This window comes from Euleptes europaea, chromosome 7 (genome assembly GCF_029931775.1).
Source record: "Euleptes europaea isolate rEulEur1 chromosome 7, rEulEur1.hap1, whole genome shotgun sequence".
Lineage (NCBI taxonomy): Eukaryota > Metazoa > Chordata > Lepidosauria > Squamata > Sphaerodactylidae > Euleptes > Euleptes europaea.
This window is the reverse complement of record NC_079318.1, coordinates 78,157,461-78,179,079: the sequence shown is the minus strand read 5'-3', so window position 1 is coordinate 78,179,079 and position 21,619 is coordinate 78,157,461. Positions and strand designations below refer to the sequence as shown.

The window sequence follows — 21,619 nt, the reverse complement described above, 5'->3', positions numbered from 1 at the left end:
ATTTTCTCTAATCAAAGCAGTCAATTTGGCCATTTCTGCTAATTCCAACATCTTAACAAGCCATTCTTCTATTGTAGGTATAGCTGGATTTTTCCATTTTTGTGCATATAATATTCTTGCTGCAGAAATAATATATAAAAACAAACATCCATATTTTTTTCTGTTCATAAAACCCAAAAGATAATTTTTTAATTTCCTTTTCCTTTTTCCCCCCATCTTGTTTATAGCTTTTCTGTAATTTTGTTAATAATAAATTTAATAAAATTCTAAATTAAAAAAGACCTGGAGGTAATGTGAAAGACCTCCTGAAGAGCTGCTGCCAGTTTGAGTAGACAATATGGACCCTGATGGACCAACATTCTGATTCAGTATAAGGCAGCTTATACTGCCTTATACTGCTGTAGCTCAGTGGTAGAGCATCTGCTTATACTGCCTTATACTGCTGTAGCTCAGTGGTAGAGCATCTGCTTGGCATGCAGAAGGTCCCAGGTTCAATCCCTGGCATCTCCAGTTAAAAGGACGAGGCAAGTAGGTGAAAGACCTCAGCCTGAGATCCTGGAGAACCGCTGCCGATCTGAGTAGACAATACTGACTTTGATGGACCAAGGGTCTGATTCAGTAGAAGGCAGCTTCATGTGTTCATGAAATTCTCCATTCCCAGCCCATGATGCCAGATTTGTTTCCCCCCCCCCTCTTTTGCTGTGGTGACTGTCCTTGGTCTCCACAGGCCTTCCCTACCACAAGGGCATTTCCTGTCCTCCCTGGGTTGGGGCTGCACTCAGGGCTTAGGACTCGGAACACAGTTCAGGGCATTGTCAAGGCTGAGCCCCCAAAAGCTCCCTTACTTGGCAAGCAAGCTCATGAGGTAGGTGGAGGTGTTGGTGTCCAGCCGCAAGGGCGGCACAGTCACGTAGGCCGCTGCGTGTGACCAGTCCTGATGATAGTAGTGCAAGCCTGTCAGCGTGGTGTGCGCCGTGGTGGTCTCTGCATACACAACCTTCCCTGCAAGGAAGAGAGAGGAGGAGCCTCAGGCTTTGCCGGGGTATTCCATCCCTCAGTCCCTCTATTGAACTGTATGTACTACAGGATTCACCCAAGGCCAAATACTAAATCCATGGCGGATGTGGGCCTTTAACCCAGGTGCAAGTGTGGTTCTTTAAGTGTCAGTGAGAGCCTGACCTATTATTGCAGAAGTATACTAGAAGCTCCACACAGAGTGTCGGGGTCAACATATCAGACGGAAGACACCAGGTAGCTAGTCTCCCAGAACCAACCGCTTTCAATTTCTTGCATTGTGCAGGGGGTTGGACGAGATGACCCTGGTGGTCCCTTGCAACTCTATGGTTCTATGAGCAGAGAGGAGAAATTGCTGGGCAGCCAGATCTAAGAGGAACCAGCCATTCCTGCCTCCTTCCTTGCAATGTGTGGGAATTATGGACCATTCGAAAGGAAGCAACCTTACCAAAAAAAAACACACCACTTTAATAGGGCCAGGGTGGTGCCCTACTGGGCCGGGAACTGAGTATAAAAACTGACATTTTACACTGGCTCCAGAAAAGATTACTCCCACTCTGAAGCCAGGGAACAGGGGTTCTTACCTTGCATCTTGGCTGTGGCTATGACATCCCCAGCCGACATGCTGGAAACATTGACAAGGTAGACGGGGCAGTGAGTCTGCCAAAGGAGGAGATATGCAAAGGCGTCAGGCTGGGCTATGGGGCAGCCAGCCCCCAGTGGTGTAGGGATGACTCTGCTAGGGATCAGACCCCGCCCTCTCACAGGGAGTTCTGGGGGTGAAAGCAGCCTGAGGGAGACTGGGGGGTTGAGGTGCCCAGGGGCAGACAGAGGCCAAGGCATTCACCCGAGACTGGAAAGGGGAACCCCACCAGATACATTCTCAATCCCCTGTTGAAAGAAAGGTGATGGACAGGTGCAGGGGCACAGGTGCAGGGGTTGAGGCTGGGCTGATGCTTCGGTCTGCTGGGGCAAGGAGCGGGGGATCGGTTGCTTACCCGGTTAGCAATGGTGATGACACGATGCGTAGCTTCGGCTTCCAGCTGCACAACACATAGAGGAAAGAGAAAGATGACACAAATGCTAAGCCGTGCCGCCGGGAGCTGCGCTGGAGGTGGTTTTGCTGGGTTCTATGCATTGGTGTTTCATGCGTGGCAAGCACTGCTTATTCGCCCCCCTGCAATTCCCACGTGCCCCAGCAGCGCCTGACCCTTCCCAGGTTCAGAGCCCAAAAGTGCCTGGACAGATAGTCAGCGTTGCAATCGGGAACCTCTGATGAGGGCAATACTGTATTCTCAGTACTAAGGAGGAAAACAGGTACACCAAGCTTGCCCAAGTTCTTTAACAAATCACCACAGGTTTGCCTTGTTTATTCTGCTCCTGCCAAGCACGGAGTGGAGTGCCCCTTGATGGCTAGTGGAACCCTTTTGCAGCTTTGTGTGGGGGCCTGAGATTTCATCAGGCAATGCCTGCAGATGCTGTTATAGCAACCATAAGGGCTAGAAACTTGTATCTCCACCCACACTTATGCAGAGCAATCCCTGCAACAGACCTCCCTGTGTGCTTCCATCATTCTGCAGTTACGGCTGCCTTCTTTGACAGACATATGCCAGGGCTAAGACAGGCTTTACAAGGGGGCACCTACCTTGTCTCCCCTGAAAATAGTCAACCTGGCTACCTGACAGTTCCTCCTTCATCTTCATGAAGATGTCCAGTTCCCCAGAGATTATGCAGGACTTCACATTACGTGTATAACTGTTGGCTGCTGGGACTGAGCTGGGACAGGCCAAGCATGCCTGAATAACAGGTGAGGAGGGGCAACTCCTAGCAGGAGCAGAAGAAGAAGGTTTTTTTCCCTTTGCAATATGAGCCACCCTTACCTCCTCTGGCCGGCTAATCTCGATTCCCTCTGGGCCAGTGATGCCCAGGTCCAGCACCTCTCTGGCACCCTGCAGTGGAAACCAGAACAGTGTATTATTAGTCTATGGCAGGCAAGGTAGGCAGGCCTGGCGTTTTTCCTCTCTCCTCTGTCACTTTGGGTTTATGGTGAAGATCAGCTGATATGTAACATTTATACCTTTAAAAGACTCACAATCTGGAAGGGCAAAAGAAAGATTATAAAATTGTGTGCCCCCCCCCCCCGCTGACACACACGTTCAGTGCATAATTGATGTTGAAGTGGAGATTCCAATTCAACACCATTCTCGTGTGCAGAACAAGGGCCAGTTCTCCCAGATTAATAGAAGACTGGAAGGAGTTTGCACAGATGCTGCTATCAGCTCCAGAGCTGTTCCATGCTTACGCCTGTCAGAAAAAATGTGCCCATAGGAACATCTCCAAGTGCATGGCATCCATGTCTGTGCCAAGGAGACGCGGAGGCAAGAATCTCATGAGACACTGAGATGCATTCAGACCATAATGGGCACAAGCCCTTGATAGTGCTAAGGAAGGGGCAGTGCCTGAAGAAGGGGGGCAGTTTGTATTCTGAACCCAATCAGAGCCAAGTGAACAAGGAGTGCCCTCTGTCCCTCCACCCCCATCTTGCCATCCCCCATGGAATGAAAGGATCCTGGCAGCCCCACTGTAGGTGACAACAAGGGGAAATGGGTCATGGAGCTGGAGGAGTCCAGCTGCCACTGGCACAGATTAAGTGAGAATCTGTGGGGGATACTGGCCTAACATCTATCTATTCAGGTGGAAAATGTGTGTGCAAGCCAGGAGGAAATGCTATCTTCTCTCCAAGCATCTTGTGTCTTGGGGACGCAAGCAAGAAGGGGTGGACCAGCTTTATGATACTGGCAAAACCTCTGCCCTCCAGGGAACAAGGCTCCAAAAGCTGACCTCTTCCCTCCAACAGACAAGTGCAATAGCACTGCTAGGCCCTGGGATCTGCAAGCGCACCCTGCTTTGCCTTTCCACACCCCCTCCCCGCCTCGAGCAGCTCACCTCTGCGACCAGCTCTCCATTCTCAGCATGGACACGGGCAATGGCCCCAATGTCCTTGCAGGCACAGAAGACCTGGTAAAGTTCACTGTCCCGCAGCATGTACAGATCCTTGTAGGTCATGAACATCTGGAAGGAGTTGACACCCTTTTCTCGCACCAGTGTCTCCATCTCCGATTTCACCTGTGGTGCAGGGAGGGGAGACCTCAATTATCCCCTTGTCCACGACATTAATGCAGACCAGATTTAAACATGTCCCCTTCCCCTACATAAACACACACAAAGACAGCAACAGCAGGTATATGCCATGCCTTTGAAACTCCGAAGACAATCCCCTCAACCCAAAAGGCCATATAAATAAGTGAAGGTGTTTCCCCCAACCTCAGCCTCTCCACAATAACTTTACAGGCTAGATCCTGAGAGCTCAGCCGGGGCACTGGGACCCCACTTCTTCACTCCAACGGCCCCAAGGAGCCACTATTTGCCCTAGCAGGGTAAAAAATTCATGACTCTGTATCGTTGCTTATAAGTTTTCTTCAAGGCAAGTAGTGACTCCCCAGGGCAATTTCAGATTGAGAAAACAGAGTGGAGAAAAATACTGAACCCACTGTAACTTCACACCATGGTCCTCATCCATATCAGGCCCCAGAGTGCCTGGAAATTGAATTAAAAACAACACTGGGCACTCTGGATATATAGCTTCTCATCTGTTTTGGCCCCGAGGTTGCAATGTCAACACATGAACACGTGATGATGCCATTAACCAAGTAAGACCATTGATCCATCAAGCTCAGTATTGTCTGTTCAGACTAGCCCTCTCCAAGGTCTCCAAGGTATCCTTTCAACTGGAGATGCTGGGACTTTCTGCATGCAAAGCAATGATCCACAGCCCCTCCCCTGAGATGCTGTGTGATGACAGGTGCCCTTAACACACAGTCCTGATCTCAATGTGCTATAAAGGGCATAACTAGACTGAGGCCCAACTGAAGTGAGTAGTCAGGAGGAGACCTGCAGGTTCATAGTAATGATGAACAGTCTGGGGCACGTGGAAGGCAAAATTGCTGGATGTGCCAGGTGCCATGGAAGCCACCCTCCTTTACCTGCCTCATCCCCCTTACCTTGGGTGCCCACCAGGTGATGCCCATGTGCAGGGCATAGTCACAGCACACCTTGGGGTCAGCCAGGCTGCGGCACTTTTCATAAGCATCCAGCAGGGAAGTGTCCTTATCTGGAAGCACGTGTCCAATCACCATGGTTGTGCCCCCCACCAGGGCAGCCTGTAGAAAAAATGGAAGAACCTTGAGAAGAGAGGGCGGCAGGAAGCCCCATGCGGATCCAAGGTGCGCACTGAGGACCAGCATGCCTGCAAGCCCCAACCGCCAGTCCCAGAAAAGAGGGGCTTGGTCATGCTGATAGCAAGGAGAGGTTGGCACTCTCTCTACACATGCTCAGGGACACTGTCCAGGCAATCAGAACCCAGGGCCAGAGGGTGGCATCAGAAGCTTCCAAGAGACAAACCATTTCGACTGGACTGTGCAAAAAGAAGTCCCAAGAGCCTTCTGTTTTCTCCTTGCACACTGTCATGCATGACCTTGGGTGAGGGGCTGCCATGCCTTTCTTAGGGCAATATGGGGGGGTATTCGGGAATTACATGGGAGGCACACCGGAAAGAAACAGAAACAGAAGCCCTGCAGAAAACAGCTCAATGGTGTGGTAAGGAAGGCCTCTCCAGTTCCTGTTTCTGCACTGTGGAGAATGAGTGAAATGCTTTTTAAGGCAAAGTTTTACACGCTCAGGATGTCCAATATGAAGAGTTTATATAAGCCAACCTACAACATTAAAGAATGATTCTTGTATAGATATACAACATACTTTCAAGCATAGTCTTATTAATTGTGACTTGTCCACAATGAATATATTATAATGTTTACAATATACTACTGAATAATTATTTGTTTTCAATGTTATAAAGTTTAATTCGGCATCCAGATGTTCTGCTAGCCCTATTCAGACAGTACAAGACTAGTTTTTTTTTACTACAAAATATGTGTTTTCTATTTTCAACTTTTATTTTTTTGCTCCCTCTCAGAGAGCAAAAACTAAGATATGTGTGCTAAGGTGAATCACAGGGTGCAGCTTTACATCTCTTTCATTGTCTATTATTGTGTATATTTGCTATTTTGCTTGTAGAAAACTAAGGCATTTATTATTTTAAATTAAACGAATATGCCAAATAGTACCATTTCATATGCTAACTGAATTATAAATGATGCATTTTATGCTAAAGCAGTAAAATAAGTTCAGGTTTGATAAGAAAATGAGTATTGCATAGATTTCAGTTCCCCCCAGATTTCCAGGAGTGGCCCCACCCCCAGCTTCAAAATTTGCAGAAATGTTTCAACTCTAGGCAAGAGACTATTTACGCTGCCCAGAGCTATATAAAGCAAGAGTTCTATTAAAAATGTAATATGCTATATTAACACGGACATCCTAAGCAGAGTTACACCCTTCTACGTTTATTGAAGTTAATGAGCTTAGAAGGATATAACTCTCTAGGATGGCACCGTAATATATCCATAAATCCTGCATTCAGCCTGGGGGATGTTCTCAGCATTGACTGATGGAAATATTTCCCTTGCTAAATATTAATCCTAAACTCTACCATCCCCTCCTTCCAAGCATTATTGTTCCCATCACTCACTTCTGGTTGCCTCCAAATCTATGAAGCCCATCAGTTACCAGTGCCAACAAAGGGAATGGGATACGCTCTCAGTTCCATTTTGGGATTATGTTGTGATTTAATAGTACCAGTTAACTTTTCCAGGCAACACAGTTAATCTATAGAATTTATGGCCCTGAATGAGACACCGGAGGGTTTTAAAAACAGTAGGTTAGATCCTGTAGATCCATTCCACTATTGGTAGCACTTATCCTTGGCACAAGGAGCTTTCCCCTGCACAAGAACTTGTACTGGGGTATCTCCTTTTGCCGGGGTGGGGGGAAACCACCACCATTAGAACAGCTCTGTGGGATCCAACCCATTTTGGTTCATTTCCATTTTCAAGGTTTACTGCACCTGCTGTGTTTATGGTTTCTGCTGTCTACGACAAAGGGCAACAATGGAAAGGGTGGCCCATGACTCCCCCCTTTTTTACTGTTATTTTTAAAGGAGCTAGGGGAATAGGGTTGCCAACCTCCAGGTAATAGCTGGAGATCTCCTGCTGTTACAACTGATCTCCAGCTGATAGAGATTAGTTCGCCTGGAGAAAATGGCCGCTTTGGTAATTGGACTCTATGGCATTGAAGTCCCTCCCCTCCCCAAACCCCACCCTCCTCAGGCTCCACCCCCAAAACCTGCTGGTGGCAAAGAGGGACCTGGCAACCATATAGGGGAAACTTTGGCCTGACTAAGCATAAGGCAGCTTTGTAAATTCTCTGGTTATTGCTATCCTGAGACAAAAGGTCTGAAGAAGTAAAGACTTGCAGGATGTTCCTATTGTTGAATCCTCCTGTCCAACTTGGGCCAGTCACAGTCTGATTACATTTCTCTGTGGAACTGTGAATCCTGCTACCATTTTTGCTGGATCTCCCAGGTCAAAATAAAAGTGACGTAAGTCAAAGCCCCTGCCTCTGTCTAGGGTTACTGACACCAATTCAGCTGCTTCAACCTGATGACTTCTTAAATACAAACAAATCAAAGGTACGGGACCACCCACTGCCATCTGGGCGTTTTCTGTGTTGGAGCCTCAGCCACAGAACACCATCTTCATCTTGCTTCAAGTGATGCCTAGCTTGTTATGCTTTAGAGAGCAAGAGAAAACCTTAGCCAGCATGGTGTAGTGGTTAAAAGCAGTGGTTTGGAGCGGTGGACTCTAATCTGGAGAACCGGGTTTGATTCCTCACTCCTCCACATGAGCCACAGAGGCTAATCTGGTGAACCGGCTTGGTTTCCCCACTCCCACACATGAAGTCAGCTGGGTGACCTTGGGCTAGTCACAGCTCTCTTAGAGCTCTCTCAGCCACACCTACCTCACAGGGTGTCTGTTGTGGGAAGGAGAAGGTGATTTGATTCTCCCTTAAGCCGGTTTGATTCTTCCTTAAGTAGTAAAGAAAGTTGGCATATAATAACCAACTCTCATTATTCTTATTATTTGCCCAGGAATTCTGTTGAGTCCTCCTCTCCCCTGACTCTGACTTAAGAATGTCATATCCCCCTTTATGACTGCTCTTCAGAAACTGATTGATTTCAGATTGATTTGAATGGATTTTGATGCCTTTTTTTCCTCTGCTGCTATTCAAATAAAGTTTTTACCAGCTGCTTGTATTGTCATTTAGTTATATTTCTGCTTAACGTGGAGGTTTTTTAAAAAAAAAATGCTGGCACATAGTTATTGGTCTTTGTTTTCATGATATGAGCCACTTGAAAGCATTTTAAAATGGAAGAGGCAGATAATACCTATTTTAAAAATAAAGTACAGAGCCTAAGCACATATTACTGGAATGAACATATACCGTTCCCATTTACCCATGCTGCCAGAGCTGATTCTATAATGAGGCAATTGGAAGCAGCTGCCTTAAGTAGCAGGTGTTTTTATTCACACTGTTTTCTAATCCAAGCCCTACTGCATTATTTTTTGGAGAGCTGATACAGTCTAATTGAATTGTTTTTTATATTTTATAACCCACCTTGAGTCCCAGAGGGAAAAGCAGACTATAAATGTAGTACATATATAAAGAAAATTTAGGAGAGACAGCCCCTTCTCCCTGACAGCCACTTACTATCCCAGCCAGAAGCCAGAGATAATTTTCCTTACCTCCTCACTCTCTCATGCCTGTTTAAAAATATCAGGGTAAGCTGAGCGTACCAGTTTACAAATTCTCACAAGACTCCTTCTCACAAGAGTCCAGCTTCCATTTCTGATGGCTGACCACACATGAGGGAAAGTCAACGGATGAGTGTTCGAGAAGCCCCGTAGGACATATTGGCACAGTGTTTTTAAAGGGGGCTGGCGCAATGAAGAGGTACGGTGGAATATTTCCTCTGGGGGCAAGGGCACAAGCAGATAGGCAGGGGCGGTGCCCACCACCACTGCTGCCTCATGCAGCAAATGATCTTGAGCTGCTACTGCCGCTTCCCTCCCCTTGTTGTATCCCTTGCATCAAATTCTAGAGACTGTAAGCTCCTTGGAGACAGGGACCCATTTCCTGGCATTCTAACGTTTCGTGAGCAAATCTCAGGGTCAAACTAGATGTGCAGGTTTTTAAAGAGGTGGGTCTGGGTTGGCCAGACCCAGTTCAGGTTGCCCTGTAGCCACACAGCAGCTGTGGGGATAGCTTTTAAAAAATAAAGGAGAGGCCACAGGGCGAGGAAGGGTTCCTGCCCCCACCCCCCCAGCTCTTTTCCCATGCTGAAATAGCACCGGGGAAAGTCATTTCCCCATTTTGCTGCTTCATGGGAGTACGCATGGAACAGCAAAAAATGGGGAAATAACTCCTCCCAGCCCTGGTTCAGCAAGGAAAATCAGCTTGGGGGAAGTCGCCTTCCTCTCCCCACAGTGGAATTCCTAGCCCCAACAGGTTCTCCCTTTATTTTAAAAAAGCCATTCCCTGCTGCTGTGTGGCTGTGGAAAACCTGAGTTGGGTCCATGTAACCCAGACCCACCTCTTAAAAAAACCCACATATCTTGTACGGCCCTCATTCATGACCAGTTGACAACTGAGCTGGTCAGGGGCCATGCGACCTCCTCCTCTGGCTGCTTTGGTCTAATTGCTGGAGGCTGGGAGCGACCAGCAAGTGTGGAAGGTCAAACCATTCATGCCAGAAGATCTCCAAAGAGCTCAGTGTGACTTTGTCTTGTGCTGCCTTTTGGTGGGGCGACAAATAAAATCATTGTGGGCTGTTGGCCTCAGAGAGACTGTCTTCTCCAGTGTCGCCTGCCTTTAGAAGAGGGTCCTCTATTTCAATGTTTCTCAGCCTTTGTGGGTCAGGCTTCAAAAGTGAGGTCGTGATGCCTAAGCAAGTGGATTGCAGGCCAGCTCCTGCCCTTTGTTTTTGCTGTTGTTGGCTTTTTTTACATGACAACTTTCTCTACCACTTAAGGGAGACTCAAACTGGCTTACAATCACCTTCCCTTCCCCCCCCCAACAACAGACACCCAGTAAGGTAGGTGGGGCTGAGAGAGATCAAAGAGAACTGTGACTTGCCCAAGGTCACCCAGCTGGCTTCCTGTGTAGGAGTGGGGAAACAAATCCAGTTCACCAGATTAGCCTCCGCCTCTCATGTGGAGGAGTGGGAATCAAACCCGGTTCTCCAGATTAGAATCCTCCGCTCCAAAACACCGCTCTTAACCACTACACCACGCTGGCTCTCCGTTGTATCATTCTTACTCTCCTTGTCCTCCTTGTCAATATTTGACATTCTCACCTTCTGCCTCCCTTTGCAACAATGAGTGGGGACAATCTGTCTAGCAACTAGTAACCTTACCATAGTAGCTGGAAGAAGGGGGAAATGGAGATGGCACTTGCTTGGGGTGCAGCTGCATCTTTTGTGTAATGTTTGTGGATTTCACAACACCTGGCTGGCCACTATAAACAAATGCAGTGCTGGACTAGATGGCTGACAAGGTCATAGTTCGCCTCAGCTGCCAAAAAAATCTCATGCTGGACCTGGACGGGCCACCAAACCAAGTAAATTTGTACTTTGTGGGTCACCATACCAAAAAGGTTGGGAATTACTGCTCCATTTCAACCGGGAGCTCCAACTCATCCTCCTGTGAGATGTTTATTTGCAGATTACTTGGGAGTCCAAACCAGGATTTCTAAGGCTGCTCCAGCCTGGCTCTCCCTTTCTCAGTGACAGGGGAAGCTGCTTTTTCACTGATGTGTGAGAGTGGCCAGGGAAAGAGCAAGGGGAGGGCGGTATCACACTTCCTAGCCATGTCAGAGGCTATTTCCCAACTTGCAGCAAAGAACAAAGAAGCCTCCAGAATTTCTCAGGAACTGAGTGACACCTTATAGAACATGAGAAAGGCCATGCTGGATCAGACCAAGGCCCATCACGTCCAGCAGTCCGTTCACCCAGTGGCCAACACAGTAGCGCTTCTAGGAAGCCCACAAACAAGACCACTGCAGCAGCAGCATCCCACCTGTGTTTCACAGCATCTAATATAATAGGCATGCTCCTCTGATGCTGGAGTGATACTTTGATACTCTGAAGCATGGCTCCTTGCAGGAATTATCAATCACTTGATTTATTATTGTTAACACTGTGCCAAATGTTGTGCTGAATAAAGAAAATGACTCAGCGCATGGCTCATGAACTTTCAAAACAATAAACAGAAGGATGAAGGAACACAAAGAGGAAGAAAGGACTAAATGAGGGCAGCAATATTTAGCTGACTGATAGATTGTGTTAATGGGTTGCAACATTTTTGATGAACTAAAAAGACGTCCACATTCACCATACAATTTATTTTATTTTTTAAATACAGGCACTTAGCAAAACTGTAAATGACCAGCCTCATCAAAGAACAGGCATTTCTCCCCTTGTGCAAGAGGTGGGAATACCTCTTTTAAGAAGATGTCTACTTGTGACACATACACGCACCATTTAAAAACAGAGGAAAATAGTTTTTCTTTAGGTGGGCCACCTTTATACTTTTTCTTTAGGGTGGCCATTTGCAAGTAAGTAAGATTTCTTTAAGGAGATGTGCCTCTTTAAGGAGATGTGAGCCAGTGTGGTATAGTGGTTAAGAGCGGTGGTTTGGTACAGCGGACTCTGATCTGGAGAACCAGGTTTGATTCCCCACTCCTCCACAGGAGTGGCGGAGGCTAATCTGGTGAACTGGATTTGTTTCCCTTCTCCTCCACACGAAGCCAGCTGGGCGACCTTGGGCTAGTCACAGCTCTCTTAGAGCTCTCTCAGCCCCACCTACCTTCCAGGGTGTCTGTTGTGGGGAAGGGAAGGTGATTGTAAACCAGTCTGAGTCTCCCTTGTGGTAGAGAAAGTTGGCATATAAAAACCAACTCTTCTTCTTCCAACTAAAATCCTATTTTTAAAAATAATGTAAATCATGATGTAATTCAGATGATCACTTCCTGTGCACATGTAGAGTCCTCCCTGGATTGCCCTTCACTTTACTCATTGGAAAAGGATTAACAATATAACCTCCCACTTAGTAGAAGGGCCCTCCTGTGGATCTCAGCCAGTCTTCCATTGGGCCAATGCCAGGCCCCTCCCCATCTTCCTGTCCTGATATAATGAGCTGTTTGGCATCCAGCAGGGATGAGAGGTGGCAACAAAAATCCTGGGGGAAGAAACCCTCACAACTGATGACCTCTGGGCTGTTTCTATGGCTGAAACCCCCCCCCCCCACACACACACACACAAGCTTCCCACCCAGGCAGAAGTCACTACTGCATCGGTTGGTTTCAGGGGAAGGCTGTATCCTCAGATGACACTTGCGAGCACTGGCTAATCTCCAAAGCTGCTTTGCAGGCTGTGTATTCTTTGGCTGACAAGGAAAGGCCCACAGAAGAGATGGAGGAGGAAGCTTGCTGGGTAACATTTTCCAAGCAGCCCTGCATGAAGGTAGAGCTGGCCAGGTTGACTTTGGCATTGCAAGTAGTCCCTACTTGCACATGAGGGGAGGGCTTCCTTCTGTTCCTGTGAGATGCCCTTTCATTGTTCTATTCACCGATTTCAAGACAGGTGGGGATCATCAACATTCAAAGCTAAAATCCCAGGCAGCTTTTAATCAAGGGGACAGTCAAGGACTACAAGGTGAGGAATGGACCTTTATGTGAGTAAGGCAGTAAGAATCAACTCTACTTCCCCATGTAGAGCAGTAGAATGAGTCACCTTGTAATATAGCATTCATCCCTTCATTCCGAAGTAGCTATAGAATCATAGAGTTGGAAGGGACCACCAGGGTCATCTAGTACAACCCCCTGCACAATCCATCCTGTTAGCAGCAACAACCTTGTGATGTCTAATAGGTGGAACTCACAAAGCCAGAGGGAAAGCAAGCAAGCAAGCAATCTATGAATGACCCATCAGATGCAGCAAAGGATGTGTGTGTGTGTGTGTGTGTGTGTGTGTGTGTGTGTGAAAGACCAAGGGCCAAAACAGGTGTGATAAGAGGCAGTCAAGCAGCTTTCCTGATAGTTTCATTGTTACTTTAAAGAAGCCTGAGGGAGTTAGTTTGGAGCAGTGATGCTGGGGGGTGCAACTGTTTTCTCCCTGTGCCATTGAAGCTGCTGTTAGCCCACAGGGGGAAATACTGTTACAATACAAAACTTTGAGGTGAGCCTTTGGGGAGGGAGAACAATTTAGATGAGACACAAACTGGATTTGGAAGGAATTTAGATTTATGCTCACTGTCTTAAGCTCTTTGGAAGGAGGACAAGACAAAAATTTAATTGACTGAGATCAGGGCTGGGGGTGAGAGCTTCCTAACTCAAATTAGTAGCATTCAGTGGTTGTTTTAAAGAGAAGATTAAAATGGCTGGCAAGTCTTTTACCGTCACCTCACGTCTATTTTGGCCCCGAAGCATCCTGGAGTTCCTTACTCACACAGAAAAAAGTGTCAGAATACTTTTATCAGGGCTAAGCAGCAGTCAGAAAACAGTGAGCTAGTCTTCAATGTTCAGGCCTCTTCTTTAGGCTTAATATAACAAAAAAGTGGTGAGGGGGAGAGGAAAAGAAAGAAAACTGTCAATGCAGAACACTGTAAAAGCCCTGCCTAAAATATGTTGTGGATGGTAATTCAGGAAACCCTTTGTGGATCCATCAGGTATGTATGCAACACACACACTGCAAAAAGACTTGGCAGAGAGAAGCAGCACTTTTCCCTTGGAAAGCAGAAGAACCAATAATGACATGAGCCTCTTTCTGGCATTAATCAGAACTCTCAGAGCCTTGGGAAGATGGGAGTAAGTAGGAAATGGCGAGGGGCTGTGCTCTTGGCCTTTGGTCTGCGAACAGCTGCAAAAGAACCATTCCTGGGCTCAAGGTGATGGCAATAGACTCATTCTACGGCACAGCTGAATTGCTTTCGCCACAGGCAAGAAGCCAGCGTTGCCATTTTTTCAGCACCACTTGCAGGGACAGCTCCGGCCCCAGCGGCTTGCCTGTGGCGAAAGCTTGAACGCTCTCTGCTGGGTAGATCAAGGGAGGCACAATAGTGCACTGCTTCTTGACCGGTTGTGCTGCAAAGTGGCAAAAGGGATCCCTGGCACTGGTGCTCCCCTAACCCCCCCGGCAGCTTTTGTTCGGATTCTGCTCAAATGCATGGGACAGAGGAAGCTGAAGCCAACAGACCCTTCCCAGGCTCCTCCTCCATCCTTTGGGCAGAAACTGCTTGGAACCTGCCCCATGTCACCAAGAACTAGAAGAATCTGTCACAGACATACTCACATACCCTTGATATTGGGACTTGGGAGTAGAATAGCAGCCAAGAAAATAAGATGCAGGAGTTCCCCCTTCAGATCTCAGCTACGAAGTCCCCACATGGCCTGCAATCAAACCATACTCTCTCTTTCAGCCTGAAGTATCCCCACCTGCAATAGGGGAATAGTTCTGGTCTACCTTTCAGGGCTATTGTAAGATTACTGTGAAAATGTATACAAGAATTTCTGGAACACTGGAAAATGGATATAAAGGCTAAGTAGTGTAATTATCATCATCTTATCTTGCATCAGTGGGGGGATTTTAATCATCATAAGCTGCTTGGAGAATTACTCAAGCCTGAAAAGCAGAGGGGCAAACATAATTAATAAGCCACTGATGCCTAAACCTTTGACTGCTATACCTGGGGTGGCATCTGAAGCAGAACCCCTGAAAGAGAGATCAGAATGATATTCCTCTAACCTGACCCTGTAACAATCAGCTGCCATCTATTCAGTAAAGACATCCCCAAACAACTGTCCTGAGAAGCACTGGGAACCACATAAGTGGGTCATTTCCCATCATGCAGCCCCTCCCTGCCATGTAATCTAGATCTCTTACACCCTACTGCCTTATTTTATTTTCCAGTCTAGTCTTATGGGGAGGGGTGGAGGTCAGAATTTCAGCCTATGTTCACAACCAGGAGAGCATGCAAATAGAGCCGCCCTGCATTCATTAACCCAAAGCCAAAGAGCATGACCTCGTACAGCAGGTCAGATAGAGCAGGCAAGCAGAGGCAGGAGAAGAATGGAAAGAAACCATGGCCTGCAGCAGGGGATGAAGCTAGCGGAGGAAGAAGAGTTTTGCAGAGCACACTCGAGAGGAGGAAAGCAGCTTTGCAAAGAGAGTGGGGAAGGCTGTTTTGAGCAAAGGGGGGAAGTGGGAGGGAGAAACAGGAGGGGGCTGCAAAGGGAGATAAGCATGTACAAGAGAGAATTATGGGAACTCCTTTAATGCCATCAGACAGAACTGACAAACCACCCACCCCTCTCTGGGGTAGCAAGCAGCTCTCCTTAAGCCAGAAAAGGAGGGGGGGAATCTTCCACACTCAAACATTTCATTGTTACACCCACCCACACAGGTAAAGACCTGTTCCCATTATGGAGGGTGGTAGATTATTGCTTTCCTTTGAAGGTGACACAAGAAGAACAGGGCACACTCCCCATAGAATCATAGAGTTGGAAGGGACCACCAGGGCCATCAAGTCCAACCCCCTGCACAATGCAGGAAATTCACAACTACCTCCCCCCTCCACACCCCTAGTGACCAGAAGATGGCCAAGATGCCCTCCCTCTCATCATCTGCCTAAGGTCACAGGCCATATTTATGCCGAGGCCCAGCAAGCTGCAATTACGCCTCTGACGACACAAAGTCTGAACCGCAGGCAGAAACGTCACAACCGAAGTTATCTCTGCCCTTTGGGATTCACTTCAGGGCAAAGTTTAACTGGGTATTCGGAAGCCCAATTTGTTTTGTTTCTTTGGTATGCAACATGACCAATTAAACACACACACTTCTGAATTGTACCTCTAGAGCACTGGTTCCCAAAGTGGGCAATACCACCCCCTGGGGGGCAGTGGGATTACCAAGGGGGCACTAAGAGGCAAGGAAGCAGCAGGAGGGCACTAGAGGTGGGCCCCTTCAACTATGTTGTTCACTAATTTACAATAGATCAAGCTATGGCACCATGCTGGCAAATTTGGTGGAAACTATCAGAATTTTTTTCCAGACTTTGAAGAGCTGGTACCACTGGATCAAGTTCATCAGATTAGCTGAATAAATTTCAACTAAGAAGTTTTAATTTGATTTTGAATAGATCTGCAATTAGTTGTTACTGTTTTGAAATTTTATTGTTATTATCTTCTTTAGTGAGTCATGCGAACCCCTATTTTGAATAATGCTTTTTATAGGGTAGGGGGCGCTGGGATTGAGTTTGTGGAACCAAGGGGGCGGTGGCCCAAAAAGTTTGGGAACCACTGCTCTATAGCTACTAGGTCATTTTAGAAGCCAGGCTGGGTCTGCTAGGAAAGACTCTGGTGCTGCTTGCATCATATGTGAGTAGCAACAGGAAAGCCTCTGGCGGCTGAAAGCCTCCCATCGACTCCCCCACCCCCAATATCTCTAGCCCTTCTCAAGTTGCATCCATTGTGCTCCATACAAAGCAGCCCTGGGGCCCCTGATATGCCGTTGCCACAGAGACAGGCTGGTATCCACCAAGCCAGGAGGCAGTAAGACAGAGGAGCTGTGAAATAATGCTCTTCCCAGGCAAGAAAGACAACCCAAGGGTCCAAATCCCACTGCAAGAAGCCCCTTCCCTACCTTCACCCCACCTGCATCCCCAACGCAGTAGTCATATTCCTTTTTTAATTGGCAAACTCCAGATAGTAGCCATGCCAGACAGCAAAACCAGCAACAAAATCAGTGATTCTCAACAATTAAGACCATTTTATTGCAACATCTCATCAGAAGCATCAAGTCGATGAAGATCTTGGAAGTACAGAAGTCCAAGGCATGGAGATACCCCTTCCATTATATGTGATTAACAAAACACATTGACCATTTATACATGGGAGGTTTTGCCTTGGATTTGCTGCTCTCTAGATGCACATTTTCCCCATCCACATTCTTAAAACTAAAAAATAAGCCCCTATGTAGAGTTTTGAGAATTCAGATAGGAAAAATGTGCATCTATAGAGCAGCAAATCCAAGACAAACCTTCCAAGCATAAATGGTCATTCTAAAAAGCAGGTGTATTGTACCTGAATCCTCAGAGAATTATAGAATTATATAAGTAGCTCTATCTTCTCCCATATATAGGAATATGCATAGTATTTTAGTAGGCTTTCTGAAAGCAGGAGAGATGATAGACTTTAAGAATGAAATTAACCTCCTCTGCCTTTGAACATACAGATACAGCTGAACCTGACCAAATGGACAGGAGTTCCTTATATGTAATGTACAATCAGATTGTTGAATTTGTCTCAAGTGGAGACATTTTCTCTGAACAATTTATCAGCCCTATTCCTTTGCTTGCCAAGTTGTCTGTCATTCTGTGCTGGGTTGGTTGGATTACCTGGAGAGGCAAATCCTAGAAAAATCTACACACATACTTTTTACAACTTTCAATCACTAAGAATCCACAGCCCGTGAACACAATACAAACCATTTCCAATCTTATCTCAGCCATGAACTTCCTAGAGGTAATGAGGCTGAAGTTGGTTCCCAGTTCCTTATTTGCATTTCTTAGTTCTTTATTTGTGAATCCAATGACAAATATTGAGAATAATTTAAGAACTCTGCAGCCCAAAATCATGTTTGGACATATCATATACCCCCACATTCAGGGGACTCTGCCCTCCAAGTGGACATCTGCTGTTTTGCAGCCCAAAGCCCAGTTCTTGCACTAGCTGCTCCACAGTGGGGTGCCCCCAGGTTTAATGCACATGCAGAAACTGAGGCTACACCCCAGAACAATTTTGGACCACCACAAATCATATACTCCCACACTCTTGCAAGATGACATGCAGTGGTTCCGGCACCTCGAGCTTCTACTTAGGTTGCCACCAATAAGCCTATATTGCAAAGAAGGTTTGAATAAGGAACTTTTACAGAATCCATGGTGGTGGGGTGAAAGCAGAGTCAAGTTGCTTATTTGTAACAACAGAGAGAAATGCAGTAATTAATTTTTTTTACAGACAATCCTTAAAAGAGTTTTTTGCAATAAGGAAATGCATGAATACCATTTTCAGAACTACCTCCAGAATTTATAATCTCAGTTGCCATTAATGGATTACAGCAGCAGTTTTCAAACTTTAGCAGCTTTGCCCCAGGTTGTGCCTGTGCATTTGTCCTGAAGGCCACCCACTTCAAAGCACTTGGCACAAGAACAGAACTTTGGAACATGAAACAGCATACATCCACTTGGAGGGCAGAGTCCCCTGAATGTGGGGGTGTATGTGGTGGTCCAAATCTTGTTTGGGGGTTCAGAGCTTTTAAATTATCCTTAATATTTGACACAGGATTCATGAATAAGGAACTAGGAAATGCGAATAAGGAACTGGGAACTAACTTCAGCCTCCTCTGGAGGTAAGAGTTTGCAGTGATTGGGGCATGACTGAAGAATGCTACAAGCTTTGGTAGCCATTGGGCAATCAAGGCTGCTCCACAAAGAATCCTAAAGCAAAACTCAACTATAAAGGAAATAAAGTACAGATGTTATTCATAGTGACAGCAATGCAATTTCCCTTGCTTTGCAAAGCGAGTTAAACACTTGTCATAGCTGAGGAATCTCAAGTCATTACAGGCTTTAAGGTGACACGATATTCTCTCTTGTTTTTGCTGCAACAGACTATGCTGTTGATATTATTTGGGCCTGTAATACTGGCCAGGTACATCCAGAGATGAAGCGAGCACCAGAGACTGACCGTCTATGTCTCAGATCAGCAGCCCAGATCAGTTGAGGATTAGCCCTTCCAAGATGCATGTGTCGGTGTGAGTGCTGCATAAAAAAGCTACCATCCAAGGCTTGTTCAAAGGAAGCACCAGTTTCCAGGACTGGGTGTAGACCCTTTCAGACTTCATGGTTTTAGCTAGGAGTCAAGGCAACAACAAGCATCACATAACACTCCTCTAGCAGCTCACTTGTGGGCACCAGAAGACTCCTGCTCTGTTTCCAGAGAGCCAGCATGGTGTAGTGGTTAAGAGCAGTGGACTCTAATTTGGAGAACTGGGTTTGATTCCCCACTCCTCCACATGAAGCCTGCTGGGTGACCTTGGCCTAGTCACAGTTTTCTTAGCACTCTCTCAGCCCCACCTACTTCACAAGGGGCCTTTTGTGAGAAGGGAAGGTGATTGTATGCCACTTTGAGACTCCTTGAAGGTAGAGAAAAGAAGGGTATAAAATCCAACTCTTCTTCTTCATCATCTTCCTCTTCCTGGCTGGGCATTGCAAGTTCCAGAATGTCTAGGTACAGAACTCTAGGCAGCGGCTGGCAGCAGGCTGGTATGCACAGCAGTTCAACTAGCAGCTCTGCAGAAAACAAAGGCAGTCCCGTGCATGCCTTCCCCCCGCCATCACTGAGCTCATCTCACTGCCAGTCGTGGCCCACACTTCTCTGCCAAGGAAGGGCTTCATTAAGAATTTTTTTCAGGAACTTACAAGGAGGTTTATATACATTGAGAGATTCCTAGCCACAATGGGATAGGCCTTTCTGCAATTCTTTCATGGTTGATGTTTACACAAAAGCACCTGCCCCCTGGTGAAAGAAGCCCAGCTATAGACTGCAGAAAATAAAACCAGTGATTAGGCCTCCCTTTTACCACCATTTGGAGGTAAATTTATACAATCATCTATGGAAGAATTATGGAGATTTAAAAAAAAAAAACACCCTGCTGCTAGAAGCCTAAAGAAAATGCAAACATGCCTTCCTCCTAAACAGAGCCAGAAACCACAGCCAGATAGCTCTGCCTTCCATGCTGGATTGCTATTAGTCACCAGCTGTTTACAAACAATGTCTTCTTGGGGTGCCCTGGCGGGAAGTCAGGCTGCTTGGCAGATCTGCCCCCGGGAGACACTGCTCTGGCATCCAGACTGGTTTGGTGGGCCTTAAATAAGAAGGAGGGGTGTGTTTAGCACAGTCAGCTACAGGACTGGCTTGAGGCCTTCTGCCACCCCCACCACAATTGTACCGCACGACCAGAAGGAAATGCCACAGTGTGTTGAGAGTGTGTCATTTTTATCCCATCCTTCTTTCAAGGAATTCAAGGGGCTGCTTGCAGAGCTCCTTTCCCAATTTTATCCACACAACCCTGTGAAGTAGGTTGGATTAAGAACCACCAGAGCCGGGTCATGGCTGCACAGGGATCTGAATCCAGATCTGTCCAGGCAAAGTCCAGCAGTCTATCCACACTGACTCTCCTGTACCTTACGGAGGACACAATTCTGCAATCCCACATTGTCTTGGGTGTTGCAGTTAAAATATTGCTGGAATCAGAACTCAGATGAGTAAATAGGGCCAGTTTCAGGGCAGAGCTGGAGCCCCAGAAGAACAGAGAGGATACCAAGTTGAACAAACAGCTTTCCAAATACCTGAAAGAAGGGTGGCTTGGATACAAAATCAGCTGTGAACCCTACTCACGGATGAGAGGTTACAGAGCAGGGAGTTTAAGGGAGGGGGAGGCTGGACAGTAGCAACAGTCTAACTACAGCAATGAGAACATAAGAAAAGCCCAACTGGATCAGACCAAGGCCCATCAAGTCCAGCAGTCTGTTCACACAGTGGCCAACCTGGTGCCAGTGGCTTCCTCCAGTGATGCCAGAATCCAACTCTTCTTTGCCGCCTTTACATCTCCCATCTGAGAGGAAGGGCCACTGCCAACATGGGTTTCTTCCACCTCTAAGATTCTCAGTCTTCATCCATCCAGTCAAGGTAATGACTTGTCAGCAGCCACAGGGCCACAACGGGAAGAGAGAAATGCCCCAAAGCAAGTCTCAGGCTCCATACATCCTCTCAAACTTCCATTCATCAAGCCAGCTCCTGAAGCCAGTTGTATCAGAGTTGAGCACGTCCCCAGATTTTTCCAGCAAAAACATGTCAGCCAGCTGGATCCTGCGAACTACAGGTGCAAATATTGTGGTCTGTTCCCATTTTCTCCTTTGCATAGCAGTCCTTTCCGATCTCAGGAAAACATTATTCACATAGTCATGGGGCCTGCAAGGGTTAATGTCCACATGGGTTAGTGGGGGCTGCAGTGGGTGGGGGGACAAATCATTCCCTTCTTCCTCTTCCATCAGTAGAGCTGTCCTGATGGAAGAGGCAGAAAGGGGCTATTTCCCCACTGCAGACCCCCACCCAAACCCATGTGGATATATGTCAATGTGGGTCCCTCAGCAATGCAATTAAGCTTTCCTGGGGTCAGAAAGGACTTCTGGAGGAAGATGGAAACATGGAAAAAACCCACAACCATCAGCACCTTCTGACGGACTGTAGGATACAACCCAACGTTCTCACCATCACCACAAATTCATAGCTACACAAAACTGCAGCTAAACTATTTTTGCTTCTCCAGATGGGCAAAACAAGATCTTCTCTCATTCAGATGACCAAGCGTGCTTTTAAGCTTCCATGGCAACAAGCTTTGGGAAAGAAGAAATAGTTGCCCCCACTAAGCTCGAGTACCCACAGACAAGGCCTCCTCCACAGCCCACACTCATCT

General features: G+C 46.8%; 1 protein-coding gene across 2 annotated transcripts in view; it reads right to left on the bottom strand.

Moving 5' to 3' along the window:
- The window catches only part of DPYSL5 (dihydropyrimidinase like 5), a 32,781-nt gene that overhangs the window by 10,712 nt on the left and 450 nt on the right, over positions 1-21,619 (bottom strand). For both annotated transcript variants that reach the window (XM_056852373.1, XM_056852374.1), the window contains exons 2-7: positions 5,076-5,234; positions 3,961-4,140; positions 2,895-2,963; positions 2,013-2,057; positions 1,599-1,674; positions 846-1,002 (exon numbers count right to left, since the gene is read on the bottom strand). In XM_056852373.1, the coding sequence (XP_056708351.1) occupies positions 846-1,002; positions 1,599-1,674; positions 2,013-2,057; positions 2,895-2,963; positions 3,961-4,140; positions 5,076-5,234 (686 nt within the window). The remainder of the gene's footprint in view (positions 1-845; positions 1,003-1,598; positions 1,675-2,012; positions 2,058-2,894; positions 2,964-3,960; positions 4,141-5,075; positions 5,235-21,619) is intronic.